The sequence below is a fragment of the Carassius carassius genome, chromosome 43, assembly GCF_963082965.1.
Source record: "Carassius carassius chromosome 43, fCarCar2.1, whole genome shotgun sequence".
NCBI classification, from domain to species: Eukaryota; Metazoa; Chordata; class Actinopteri; order Cypriniformes; family Cyprinidae; genus Carassius; species Carassius carassius.
Genome location: NC_081797.1, coordinates 8,060,890 through 8,075,722, shown reverse-complemented (window position 1 = coordinate 8,075,722; position 14,833 = coordinate 8,060,890). Strand labels below are relative to the sequence as shown.

The following is a 14,833-nucleotide window of genomic DNA, read 5'->3' as shown; positions in this document are numbered from 1 at the left end:
AAACATCGCAGGTTTGTATGAACATGAGTTGGATCAAAGAGGGTTGAAACAGCTGTTCTTCAGAGAGGCACTTCAAAGGATCTCACAATGATAACAAAGATTTTTTTGGGGTCCTTTGAAATTCCCGGAAGTTCTGCTGAGTTTTGGTGTTTGTGGAGTAAATGTTGAAATGGATGTGCATGAGTCCATGACTCTAGATATACCTGTCTGTTTTTGTGCATATGTCTGTATTTAGAGTTGTCATAGTGTTTGTATGTGTGTAGTATAAGGCTTGGTGGGTAACCAGAGCTGTAAGAATGGGAGAAATCCTTGGATTAGCTGGCCTGGCATCAGGTATGCGGCAACTGCAAGCCCCGGGACATCCAAAGTATACAGAGTGTAGAGACTAAGATATGTGTGTGTGTATGTAAAAAAAGTACAGAAATCTGTGTGAGAGAGATGTTTGTTTGTGTTGAAGCAGAACTCAAAATAACAGTATCATAAATATATATTAAAGGAGTAGTTCACCCTAAAATGAACTTTGCTGAAAATGTACTCACTCTCGGGAGAGTACTGGGGAATATGACCTAAAATCTAAATCTCGAATGGTTGAATACTTGCCTCGATTACAATTATTTAACAATTATTTTATTTTTATTTTCATAGTTCATTAAAGGTTTGTACCTTAAATATACTCAACTATTTAAGGTGGATTTTTTATTTTTTAAAGTGAATTTCTTATCTTTGTGATTTAAAAAAAAATGTATGGAATCAAATAATTTATGGTTATTTGTTTCAATATTTCAAACAATAAAATTATAGCTTGTTTGAAATGAAGATGTCTTAAGAAAAATTAATATTTCATGTTTTATTGTCAAAAGCAAGTTTCTTGGCATGTGAAAAGTATCTTGTAAACTTATATCTCCTGTAAACAAATGTTTTAAAGTAAATAGAACACTGCTGATTAAGAAAAAAGAGCAGGGCCCCATCTCAGACAGTGATCTTGTCCTGTCATGCTATATGCGCAAGTATTTACTCTAGGTTCTTACTACACAGAACACGTCTTTGCATCTAAAACCATGAGATGCAGTGCTCGAAATGGTTTTATTAAAAACATGCAGCGCAGAATGCCTACTCTGCCATGTTGCCGTCTGTAATGAATTACACCTTCGTAATCTTCGGGAAGAAGGAGGTGGGAACTGGCGGACAATCAAATGAGACTTTAATAATTCAAAATAAACACAAAACAGCGCACCAGCCCCTCACGGACGACTGATGCGCACAAAATAAAACCAAAACATAAAATAAAGCCCAGGCCTGGTCCTCTCTCGTCCTTCACTGTCGTCGCTCCAGATTTATATCCTTCCATCTCCTATGTGGGACTCGAGACCGGTGGTGGGTCGCAGGTGTCGCTGATTTCCCAATCACTCCACCGGCCTCACTCGTGTTCCCACATCCCTCGGCCCCGCCCCACTCGTCACACTGTCAAATACAAACGTTATCATGCCAGCCAAAGCTTGCAACAGTTGCCCTGCCTCCAGGGTCTTCTTATTGCTCCACTGTTTTGGAACCTATGTTGATGAGCAGTGCAGCATGTAAAAGCATGTAAAAGTGTTTTAAAAGCCACTCATGTGTGAGACTCCACAAAAGACACTAGTGCAACAGTCATATTGCACCAACTACACATGAGGTAGTATGTTTTTTTTAACTGGGGATGGACTTAAAAAACACTGTTATGATGGATTTTATTTTTAAAAACATGCAGCTTTTTGCTTTCTAAGATGTTAATTGATAGACTGGAGTGGTATGTATTACTTGTGTATTACTGTGGTGTTTTTATCAGCAGTTTGGACTCTAATTCTGACGGCACCCATTCACTGCAGAGGATCTGATGGTGAGCAAGTGATGTAATGTAAAAATTCCCCAAATCTGCTCAATGAATAAAAAAAAAATGGTAGGCTTGAGAATGTTAATATTTTTTTTTTGGCAAGTTTTTATTTTTAGGTGAATTATTCTTTTACCGCTCAAATCTTATTCATATAGTAAATGTATTTTTATTTGTTGAATACTTTCTAGATTAATCAGCAGTACTTCAGGCTTCCTGTCTGATTTAAAAACAAAATTAAATCTACAGAGATCCCAATCCTGTTCAGGCTTGGTATATGACATTATTTACACCATTAAACCCATCCAAATAGTTATTTTGTATGGTACAGTTGAGTGCAGAAGTATTACACCAGTTTTACAGAGTTTTCTACGAAAATATCAAGTTCTGTCTCTGGAGTCATGACTATTCATGAGTGATTTCCGGATGCTTGAATTGGCCTGACATTATGTTGACTTTGAATTGGAATAACAGGAAGAGGAAATTACTCAACTGCAATTCAAAGAAATTCAACACTGTCATTCAAGTTTTGCCACAAATCATTAGATCATTAAGTTGGACTAATTATGTTTAAATTTTTCTTTAATATTTATAATAGATTTTTTCCTCAGCAGATTAGACATATTTCTCTAAGTTAAGATATTAAGTTATGATGATCTGGTATCAACGATAGCCTGAGATATTGTCAAAAACATCAATTGTTGGCAATATTAGAAGGATTTGGCATTTACAATTAATGTAGGCTGTTACAATCTTATTTTTATTAGGCCTATTGTTATTACTATGAAGTTACTTTTATTGTTAAATTAAAATTACAATTAATTTTCCCCACATTATTTACCAAATAACTGAGGTGATGCAAGGATAACAAAAGATTAGGTTATATGTTTCCTCCTCAATTAAAATGTTTAAAAAAAGGTATTTTAAAACAGGTCTATACAATTAATTATAGGTGTAATGTGGGGAGTCGTGACAACAGAGTTGAGGATCCAAGTGTAGGCTTAATTAAACGTGTAGTCAGACAGGCAGGGTCAAACAGCTACAAACCGATATAAACCAGGGCAGACAAAAGGGTAATCCACAAGACAGGCGATGGTCAGGGCAGGCAGCAAGTGATCAGAAAGCAAGGCAAGGCAAGGCAACAAGGAATACAGAAACTCAGAAAACACAGGAACTAGGACAAGACACGTGCTAAACGTTAAATCACCAGCAAAGTCAGAGAGTGTGTGTGCTACTTTTAAAGTCCTTCTAATGTGAGACAGCTGATGATGTGTGTCAGCTAAAAATGAGGTTTGATGAACAACAGGTGATTGCAGTTGAGGATGTGTCCAGGCAGAGAATTATGGGAAATGGAATTGACTGAGATTGAGATGTTAACAGGCATAACTTTTGCACAAAGTTTGCACGTTGCTTGTGTGATATCCATTGGCTCACCTTCATGGTTTAAAACAGAAATATTTTCAACATTGCGAGTCGACGTAACCAATTACCCCCGTACCGAACCAAACCACTGTGTAGTACCTAATCCAGGGGTGGGCAAGTTCGGTCCTAGAGAGCTGCAGACCTGTAGAGTTCAGCTTCAACCCTAATCAAACACACCTGAACATTAATCCATTTAGGATTACTAAGGTACAGGCAGGTGAGTTTTTTTTTCAGTGTTGGAGCTGAACTGTGCAGGACTGCGGCTCTCTAGGACCGAACTTGCCTACCCCTGACCTAACCGAACCATTAAATTTGTGAACCGTTACACCCCTAGTATTTTTATAATAGTTATATAGCGATAATAAGCATTAATCATTTTTATTGTTATTATTGCTATATAAAAACATCTTTATATATAAGTGTTATTAATAAGAATAATAATAATTTCTTAAAAAATAAAATATAGCAATAATATATTTATATAATAGGGCTGCACGATATTGGGAAAAAATGACATTGTGATATTTAATTTTTCTGCGATATATATTGCGATATGAAATCTTATCAAATTTTTTCTTACAAACAAAAATGGGGTGAGCACACTTACATTCTCATTTTAAATGATTTAAACAACGACACCATCGTGTCAATTGATTATTATGCGCGAGGGAGAGAGAGCGAGACAGCGCTTGTGTTGTTTGAAGACGGTGAGCATGCGGCCGGGGCTCGCTCGCTCGCTCTCTCTCTCTCTCTCTCTCTCTCTCTCTCTCCCTCTGTCTCTCTCTCTCTCTCTCTCGCGTTACTGTAATTGAGTAGCTTTTTTGTGTACTTCTACTTTTTTAAGTATTTTTTTTAATCTGTAATTTTACTTTTACTTAAGTATATTTTGTTTGAAGTATTGTACTTCGCTACATTTTAAAACACATTAATTACTGAGTAAAAAAAAAAATCGCTCCCTGGAAGGTATGGCAAACTGGCGCTAAAATCACAAGAAAGATGCAGACGGACAAAACAGGCGTTAGTGGTGCAGACACCGCTGAAAACGAAACCCCGTCATATTCTGAAGTTGAACTCAAGGAAATGAAGTGAACCCCTGGCCATATGTATGCCCTATTATGCTGTGTATGCTGTGCTTGCCTAGGGAGACCAAACTAGCAGTTTATAAAATCTCGACAAGACATCAACCCCACGTAATCATATAGAGGTGAGCTAAATAATTGCGTCATTGCATTGGTGGTTATAATGATGCTTTGACATTTTAGCAAGAGGTTTTGCACAAATTAGCCAAAAAGACTGGTGCGGAGTGTGCGATATATATTGTCTGCGATAATATCATAATTGTTGTTTTAATGATGTACGCGCGCATTTAGAGTGTTCTTTCACTGTGTGATTCAGTCTGTTGAAATGCATTTAGAATGAAATCAATCAAAATCATTTAGAATCAAAATCACACAAAGAATACTGTCTTTTCCTTTAAAAATCATAATCACACACACACACACACACACACACATATATATATATATATATATATATATATATATATATATATATATATATAGATCAGTGGGGATTTCTTTAAGACTGCAAGGGAAGCTCAGCTTCCCCTCTAATGTAAAAAAAACCCAACGGTCAAATATGTACTATTGTGTATTATGTATTGTGTTAATCAGCTACATGTCGGCTGACTCGATTTTCTTCTCATACATTCCCGTAGCGTCACAGTGCATTTCCCTGTTGAAGCCGAGCGTCCATTGACTTCGATGGGGCTGCTTTGAACAGTTTTTTTCAGTGCTCCCAAGCTAGACGGTCATTGGATAAATGCTGCGATTATGTCCCGCCCACGGACGCTCAGCGTCTCTGGAGGTGAATGAAGACTGGGCTTCCGCGTGATGATTGGAGGATCTGTCGATCTCCTTTTGACTGACAGCGGTCTGCACCATAAGAAGTCGGCGAAGCTGTTTCACGCTCAGTCCCATGATCGCGGATTTCTCAAGTGTATTCGAAAGACAAACTGCGGCAATATTTCTTGATATTTGTAAAATGCAGAACCACCACAAAATTAAATTGGTAACTAAGACAGATTGAAAATGTGCGCGCGCGCACACACACACACACACACACACACACACACACACACACACACACACACACACACACACACTATAGCCATCTAGTGGTTAAAGTGATTTATTACAATTTTTAAACTGAATTTCCCCAAAAATGGGCAAAAATCTTACATTAAACCTTATAAAATTATCCATGGTATCCCCATGTATGAAAGTTAGAAATCTGGGTCTTTTATGAAGTGAATTTTACCTGAAATGCTTTTTTCTTTTTTTGTAAAAAAAAAAAGCCTATTTAAATAAATATTTATTTATTTATAGAAATGTAAAAGATTTAAATCCTCCAAAAACTGTACAAAGTTTAGTAAAAACATAAATGAACAGAGTAAAATTATATTTGTAAAAAATTTAAATATTTTACTATTACAAAATGAAATGTTATTGTCTGGGGTCAAAAAGACCCCGAGTGTCACTACAAATGAAGACCATCAGAGGGTTATAATGTAGGCCGAAAATGAGCTTCCCCTCTTTGAAAGACCAGCAGCCGCCACTGATATATATATATATATATATATATATATATATTTTTTTTTACAACAGGACAGTAAACTAAGAGACTTGCGTTTTAGACACCATATTGCCATTGTTTTTGCTCTATTTCTACAACAAAAATTTATTCCAAACACAGCCACCAAAGCAAAATTTTGCATCTCTGAGCAACATGACAGTGTTTCGTTTCTGAATGAATCAACTGTTTAAATGATTTGGTTCAATCGCAATGACTCACTTATTAACAGTGACTTGCTGACACATACTGGCCATTTTAATTTCACATTTAAAGTATCTTTTGATTTTTTTTTTTTTATAATTAAGTTTTTATAATTTCAAATGAGTATTCAACATTTTATGTCTGGCATATCAAAACATTATTCATGCATTTGTAACTGCAGGTTAAATGCATTCTTGTCCTGCACTAAACAGTGTGTAAATACATCTAAATGCCACGTCCGATGAAGCTTTTGCATTTCCTCTGTATTGAAAAGATGAGTTTGTTGATACTGATTTGCCAGATAACAGCCCAAATGTTTTATTATTCTAAATAACTGATTCCTTTAATTAAAAACAACTAGTTTGAGATTAATAGACCTATCCCAGGGGTGTCAAACTCAGTTCCTGGAGGGCCATAGCCCTAACCCTGCTCCAGCACACATATCATGTAGTTTTCAAATAAACCTAAATGATTAGATTAGCTGGATCAGGTGTGTTTAATTAGGGTTAAATCTAAACTGTGCAGGACTGTGGCCCTCCAGGAACTGAGTTTGACACCCTTGGTCTGTCCCATTTTTGACTCCCTCCCACTGGTTAAAATGTAACTAAGTAATTTTTACTTTGAGTAAATTTTAAATGAGCTACTTTTTACTTTTACTTGAGTGGATTTTTTAGACTGGTACTTTTACTTGTACTTAAGTAAAATTTCATTAATGTAATGGTACTTTTACTTGAGTAGAATATTTTTGTACTCTTTCCACCTCTGCGTACAGTTAATGATTAACGGATCAACTACGACATCCTGCGATGTGACTATCGTGGATTCGTACATCGCGATATCGATGCTTAAACGACACATCATGCAGCCCTATTTTAGAGCAATGAAAAATAAGCAAATGCTCTAAAAGAACTTTTTTTGATGAAAATGCATCACAGAAAGTATCACATTCGATATTCCACATCGAATTTGTATATAAGCGTTTGATTTACATGCAATCTTAATTAGAAACACCAAAATATCTGAATATTACAGATCTGAGTTTTAGTAACATATTGCAAATGCTCTTTAAATTATTTTTTTGTGTCAGATGAAAGATGCTTTGAATCTCATCCCGTTTGTCTTTGTCCGTCTGCACTTTTAACTGTCATCTCAAACCACTACACAAATTCCACTACACACTCTTCTTCCTCTGGCAGTGACCTCTCTCTGGGTTTGTGGTTGACTTTCACTCTGTGGCACACTCACACACAAATAAAAACACACAGTGTAATGAGGGGTTTGGCAGGTGGTTTGGGAGGAGATGGCAGGCATCTCTCTTTGCTGAAGGGAAAAGCCTCCCCCATTCTGGAACATTCCAGATGAGCTCACACTTGCCTGCTGGAGATGAAGAAAGAGATGAGACTATCAAAGACTGGAAAACAAGTTTATTAACTGGAATATTTCTGAATGTCAATGAATGAAAGCATTGGAGGCGATCTATTGTTCTTAGATCTTTTGATGCATTGAGAATTCCATTCAGCCTTCTCTCTCTCTCTCTCTCTTTCTCTCTCCACACACACTACAGGAAGTGCTGACTCTGCAGGGTATATTTAACACGCTTGCCCATGTTTACGGTGAGCAGACTCCGGATGTTTTCCTGCTCACTCGTGTGTGTGTGTGTGTGTGCGTGTGTGTGCAAATGCAAACACTTCAGCTGGGCACTTGATGCACACTTATGTTAAAGTCACATACACTACTGTTCAAAAAAATGTTTTCATGTTTTTAAAGTCTCTTATGCTAACCAAGGCAACTTTTCTTTGATTTAAAAATACAGTAAAAAAAAAAAAAAACAGAAAAATTGTTAAAAAATTATAAATAAAATTGATTTTTTTATAGCAGCCATTACTCTAGTCTTTAGCGTCACATGATCCCCAGAAATCATTCTAATGCTCAGTTGGAACTCAAGAACTTTTTTTTATAGTCAATGGTAAAAGCAATTGTGATGCTAAATAATTTTGTGGAAACAGTGATATTTTTTCCAGGTTGATGATCAGAAAGATATTTTTTTAGCTTTTGTAAGACTACAAACATTTTTATATTGTCATTTTCGATTAATTTAATGATGAAGAAGTATATAACACAATACATATATATTGTTTTCTGTCCTTCTTTATTTTCAGTTTTCTCGCTTTAGAACTTCATATTAAAGCAGTTCAGATGCTGGTTTGCCATCAAAATGTGTTTTTGAAATGAACTGCCTGGAGGCTCAAATCCTCGCCTCTCAGGTTTTTCCTTTTTAGCTAAATACACTGAGCTAAATGAGTTCTAACCTGCCAGAAAGTGCCTGAGAGGCTATTAAGTTCTGGAGGATTTTCTCACATACTCCTCTCCTCTAATAGAATCCAAACAGTCTGTGTTAATACTACCATAATACAATTTGAAGAGTGTGTGTCTAATTCTTATTCAAGACTCTGGGAGTGAACCTAACACATTCAGTTATTTGGGGTAAATGCAACTATTGTAAATGCAAGTTTTGTTGTGTGCAATACAAAAGTTAATATTTTAGGAGAAATCTTTATAGTGTATATGATTAGGCCTGTCACGATAAATTTTGCTGGATGATCAATTGTCCAAGAAATTATTGCGATAAATGATAAAATTGTCATTTTAAGACCAGTTTCAACTAATATAATGATAATGGCATAATAATGCAGGTACACCTTTTCAAAAAACCTATTTCTAAAGAATATTTAACACTTAAAATGGAAAACATTTTAGATATCCACAATAAATGAACAAAACAACCAAAACCAATAAAAGCAATGGACTCTCAGTCTCAATAAATAAATGGATGTAAACAAAATTGCACTTTTATTACAAATATTAAACATTAGGCTCAGACATAAATAGTGCCAGTTATGACCTTTGTAAACAAACAAACAAAGTCTCCAGCGAGACGTAATCTCTTCATTCCCGGGACATCTGTGCCATCGGAGAGGGTGTTTTCTGCCGCGGGCTGTCCACAGGCTGTGCTCCAGACTAACCCCACATCTTGACATGTTACATTTTTTAAATAAAAATTGAAAAAAGAAATTATCGCAGCCGGAAAAATTATCGAGCTCATTTTTTTATCGTGACAGGCCTATATATGATTTCATAAGCAATAAACTTTCTGCTTACAGAGTACTTTCAGAGTATTTCAGGCACAGTTTCAGAGAGGTTGATACTCAGTATTAAACATTGTTTTGTTGACTTTGTACTTAAGACATATTTATTCATATTATCAGTTAAGCTGATTAATATGTTTGTGGAAACCGTAGGACAGTTTTTCTGGATTCTTTGATAAATAGTAATAAATAAGTAAAAGAAAACAGTGAAATTGATTTTTATTTTTTTATTTTTTTTTACAAAGTAAGTCTAACAGATTTAAATATTTATACTCATGCTGTTTTTCTTTTTTTTTGTCTTTCTGAAGTGTACATTGAAAGAATTGAACTAAGGGGAGTTACACCCAAATCAGACAAACCAACAGAATACATCTTGGAGGTGAGTTTGCAGTACAGTCTTCCAAAAATGAGAACATTTGAAAAAAATTCAATAAAATCTCCATGAAAAGCAAGTATTTTCTGTAGTTGTCATATTTTTACAGAACAATTGTAGCCAAAATGTGTAATGTACTTGACGTGTTATGTTTGTCATACTTTTTTCTTGGTCGAAGGCCTTGTGGTCCGACTCCACTTTGTCGACTGTCAGCAAAACCCTCCTGGAAGTTGTGGAGTTTATCTCTCAGGTGAGTGACAGTCATTTGTGTTGTGTTTCACGGATGTGAGAAATGTTGAGCTAGTGTGTCAAGATGAAAAGTCTTAAAAGTAAACTACTGAAGTGGTCTGTAATAAACGTTAAAGGGATAGTTCACCCAAAAATGGAAATTCTGTCATTTTTTTACTCACCTTCATGTCATTTGTTCATCTTCGGAACACAAATTTAGATATTTTTGATGAAATCCGAGAGCTTTCTGACCCTCCATAGATAGCAACACAACTGACACATTCAAGGCCCAGAAAGGTAGTAAGGACATCGTTAAAATAGTCCATGTGATATCAGTGGTTCAACATTAGTGTTATGAAGCTGCTAGAATACTGTGCACAAAGTAAACAAAAATAACGACTTTATTCAACAATTTCTTCTCTTCCTTTTTACTCTTCGATGTGCATTCAGGAGAGTACTACAACACATGTGTGTGGTGCTGCTGACACAGGAGCCGGCGTTTTGACCCGGAAGAGAAGAAATCTTCACAAAAACGTGTTATTTTTGTTTTCTTTACACACAAAAAAAGAATAATTCTCATATTAAAGATGTCTTAACATTAACAAAGTCCTTACCTTTCTGTGCCTTGAACATATCAGTTGCGTTGGTGTCTGTGAAGGGTCAGAAAGCTCTCGGATTTAATCAAAAATATTATGTTTAGACAAAATGGCTTTGACTGTGTTGAATAATCAGTGCGGTGAAGTTGAAAACCAGTGAATGTGTTCACTGATAAGTGCTGACAAGTTGTAACGTCATGAAACCGTGTGATATTGTGTTTCTGTTCTCTCTCTCTTCAGCTATCTCAGCTCTTTCCCGATGAATGTCTAGAGAAACCTCTGCCCCAAATGCCTGGACTTGATTCTACTCATGAACTAGATCCTCGGTACTTCTCAATCCTAACATGAAATGCAAAAAACAGAGAATATATATATATTATTGGTGCATGGAAATGGAGGGAATTTTTTTTTACTCTTCTCGACAGATGCTTGACCTCTCTTCCACCTCATGTTCTTAAACATGACAAAGTCTGTTTCTTCTTCAGCACTTCGTCTGAACCTCAGCTCCCTACCAGCACAAGTAAGCCCCTAATTCCTGCCTCACAATGGTTCATCCTTCACTTGTCACCATAGAGGATTTTTTCTGGACCGCACCATCTCCTGGGGAAATGGGGAGTTTGTTTCGGTGTAGTGGGGATTTGATTTGACCTGCTTGTGCTGGGAGGCTTCAGAAGTGAACTCATCTTGGGAGACTATTAATAGGATGAATGGCCACTAGAACCTAGATGTGTGTCTGTGATGTTATTTTTAGTGGTGGGGCAAGGGACGGAAACCCCCTTGGATAGAAAGAAGTGCAAAATTCTTATTGCTTGATCATTTGTGTTGTAGATAAGCTATATTTTTCAGCCAAGATGTCATTTTTTTCTATCAAGTACAATAAGAGTCTAATTCTTTTGGACACTATTATTATTAATTTTACAGTTGTTTACAACTCAATAGAAAGTTGTTGTTGGAATAACATCGGTGCAAGTCACGAAATCTGTTAAAAACACACCCAGCTTCATACTCCACTTCAAAATCAAAGGGAGAAATAAGAAATCATATTTTGCCCAAATAAAATAAAACCTATGACATCTTTTGCTGTGAAACAAGGCAAACACATATGATTGCATTATAGTATATGGTGATGATAATAATATCCAAAATAGTCATGATTGTGTTTATACAAATTATATATATATATATATATATATATATATATATATATATATATATATATATGTATATATATATATATATATATAATCAATTTAGATACATTTTATTGTTTAATTAAAATATACTTTCAATTTAAAGAATTTAAAAAATCATAATGGTCCTTATCAGTTGTTATTTTGTTTAAACAAATTACATTTGAAATTGTTTAAATTGCATTATTAAATTCAATTTAATAATGATTATTTAATAACCAAATTTTTGTTGCATTTTCATTTAAAATGTGACTTGTTTCTGCAGAATTTACCCATTCAGTTTGATCATTTCATATCAAATCGAGCTATATTTCTGAATCACACTTTGTCACTTCCATGTTTTGCAGATCTGGGCTGTCTGCTTCAGTACAGGGGAGCGAGCAGGTGAGTTTAACAAGCCTTCACCTCAAGCACTCTCACATCTGTCTTCTCCCCATCCATAAACCTGCTCTCACTCTGTCTCAGGCCCATTTGTGGTGTCGCCAGCATCCAGCCTGTCCTAAGTGTCCATGCGCCCCTCCCACAGAGCTCCCCTGCCCACCTGCCCCCTCTCCCTCCCCAGACAGCCGTGGCCATCCTCCCCGGCACTGCCGTACCCATGGGGGAGTCCAGCCCGCCACAGACACACCTCACAAACCCCGCACCCCAACCCCAGGCCCAGTCCCAGCAGCCCAGCCCGGAGCAGAATGGCATCCTGGATTGGCTTCGTAAACTACGGTTGCATAAATACTACCCCGTCTTCAAACAACTAACCATGGAGGAGGTACGTGACTTCAAGTGGCTCCTTCCCTTGGTATGAGAGTCGTCTCTAAGATGAGAGATTACATTTATTGGAAGAGATGTTAAGGGAACAGATTTCGGGTATTGCAGCCAAGAAATACATATTTCCTTCCTGACATATCTCTCCCACTAGAGCTTATCTAAATTATGATCTCCTTATTCACTTTCTCAGTTCCTCGCTCTCACAGAAGAGGATCTGAACAAGTACGACCTCACTCAGGGGGCCAAGAAGAAACTCAAGACTCAGCTGGAGCTTCAGAAGTGAGTGTGATTTGTGCTTAAATTATGACACCGATGTATTTGATCAGCATGCGTTGTGCCATAAACAACCTTAGAAACATTGCGGGGTTGTTTAAATGGAATTACTTCTGCCATGATAAATGGAAAAAGTACTTAAATGCCTTTTTTAAATAAAATTCAGCTTATCGTCTGTTTTCCGTGGGTATAAATAGTGCAATATTAAATATGCAGGTAAAAGAGTGTTATTTATATGCAATCTATAATTAACCTAATTTGCATAGACAGAAAATATCTTTGTGCTATAAAGAATAACAGTGACACTGCTTAAGCTCATTAGGCACCAATTGATGCGAATAAGAATATTTAGTGAATCACACTTCACTATTCACTATTAATATTTTTGTTCAACAAGGGCACATTAAATTAACTTCCTATTCATCAGAAAAGTCTTAAAAATATAAGTAAATACATAATTTGTACCAGTTTCCACACAGATATTAAGCAGCACAGCTGTTTTCAACTTTGATATTAATAATAAGTTTCTTGAGCAGCAAATCAGCATATTAGAATGATTTTTTTGAAGGATCATGTGACTGAAGACTGGAATTATGATGCTGAAAATTCAGCTTTGCATCACAGGAAAAATAAATACATTGTAAAATATATTTGAATAGAAAAATGTTATTTTAAATTGTAATAATAAATATGCAATATTAGTTTTAATGGCATTTTTGATCAATGAAGTGCAGCCTTGGTGAGAAAAGAGATTTCAAAAACATTTTATAAATGATTCAGACCCCAAACTTTTGAACAGCACTGTATGTAGAGTTTATTTAATTTAGATTAATCTACCATTAGTTTCTTCCACACAATAGCAAATGGGTTTGGAACAAGCAAGCTGGTGAGGAAATGATGGAAATTTTGATTGTTCTCGGGCAAACTATTTCTGTAACCTATATTTGTTGCATTTTAACAATTATTTAAATGTAAGGTAATTTGTCAGTTTCCACAATTCCAGGACCGATGACTTCCTTCAGATAAGAGTTTGGCATCGAGAGTTTGAGATCAGTATGGAAGTGGAGCAAGTAACTTTTTCCATTTCTCACATCAGCGAGTTTCCATTGCTCAGGTAGAGCTGTGGGAGCTAAGATATCTTAACAGATAACATAAACTAATCCTCGGGAGGTTTTCCATGCCTGAAAACAACAATAAAGGTTATACTGGTTCACAGGTCTCGTGGTTCTCACTGACACTAGCCAAAAGGTTTTTTTTATTTCTACTCCACTCCACAAGTTTATGAACCTGAACAATTATAACTTGAACCAGCCTAATCATACCTTTCGGCTATATTAAAAAAAAAAATGTTTTTCACAATCTTTCTTCTGTTTCTAAAAAGTCTACACAGATGATCAGCTTCAACTGGTAGAATTATGCACATGCAGTGAGTGCGGGATGTTTTTGTACACAGCGCCATCTAAATGTCATTGCTGGAATATGATGTTTTACAAAATAAATCTTTGACGTTCATGATCCAGTCATTGTTTATTATCAAATGGTACATTAAAATAAAGTAATAAATGATATTTTTGGTTTTCTTGTCAGAGAGAAGCTGGAGAAGAGATATGTGGTGTCTCAGTTTCCAGTTTCCTGTAGTGGGGTTGCCAGAGTGACCCCTTCCAGTCATATCGGACCCCTGACACACGCACACACTGGAAGTGGTACTGTACACACGTCTAAAACATAATACTAATTGATATGTTTAGGTTATTAGCATTTAAATTAAAGTATACAAAAGTTTATATAGTTGTATGAATGCAAGAGATTTTGATCTGTTTTTTGTGTGTATGTTAAGAGCTACGGGTAGAAGTCGAGAACAGCTCGGTACCCATTCCACGGGACAGCAGTTCCTCCTCAGGCTATTCCAGTGCTCCTTCCAGTCCAATGACCCCTTTATCACGTGACACTTCTTTTGACAGGGTCAAAGACCTTCACAGACGTAAGAACGGATGTTTTTCCCATTAATATATTTATAGTGGATATTAATTGAATTGTTTGCTGTAATTGTATGTACAGCATACTGTGACACAAAATGTTTATATATATATATATATATATATATATATATATTTATATATATATATATATATACAGTACAGACC

At 35.9% G+C, this 14,833-nt stretch overlaps 1 protein-coding gene across 1 annotated transcript in view; it reads left to right on the top strand.

The window, feature by feature from the left end:
• The window catches only part of LOC132125361 (zinc finger CCHC domain-containing protein 14-like), a 34,383-nt gene that overhangs the window by 12,914 nt on the left and 6,636 nt on the right, over positions 1–14,833 (top strand). Inside the window, exons 3-11 of the mRNA XM_059536734.1 lie at positions 9,576–9,646; positions 9,819–9,890; positions 10,705–10,790; positions 10,890–10,984; positions 12,002–12,038; positions 12,120–12,417; positions 12,607–12,695; positions 14,277–14,392; positions 14,527–14,670. Of these exons, the coding sequence (XP_059392717.1) occupies positions 9,576–9,646; positions 9,819–9,890; positions 10,705–10,790; positions 10,890–10,984; positions 12,002–12,038; positions 12,120–12,417; positions 12,607–12,695; positions 14,277–14,392; positions 14,527–14,670 (1,008 nt within the window). The remainder of the gene's footprint in view (positions 1–9,575; positions 9,647–9,818; positions 9,891–10,704; positions 10,791–10,889; positions 10,985–12,001; positions 12,039–12,119; positions 12,418–12,606; positions 12,696–14,276; positions 14,393–14,526; positions 14,671–14,833) is intronic.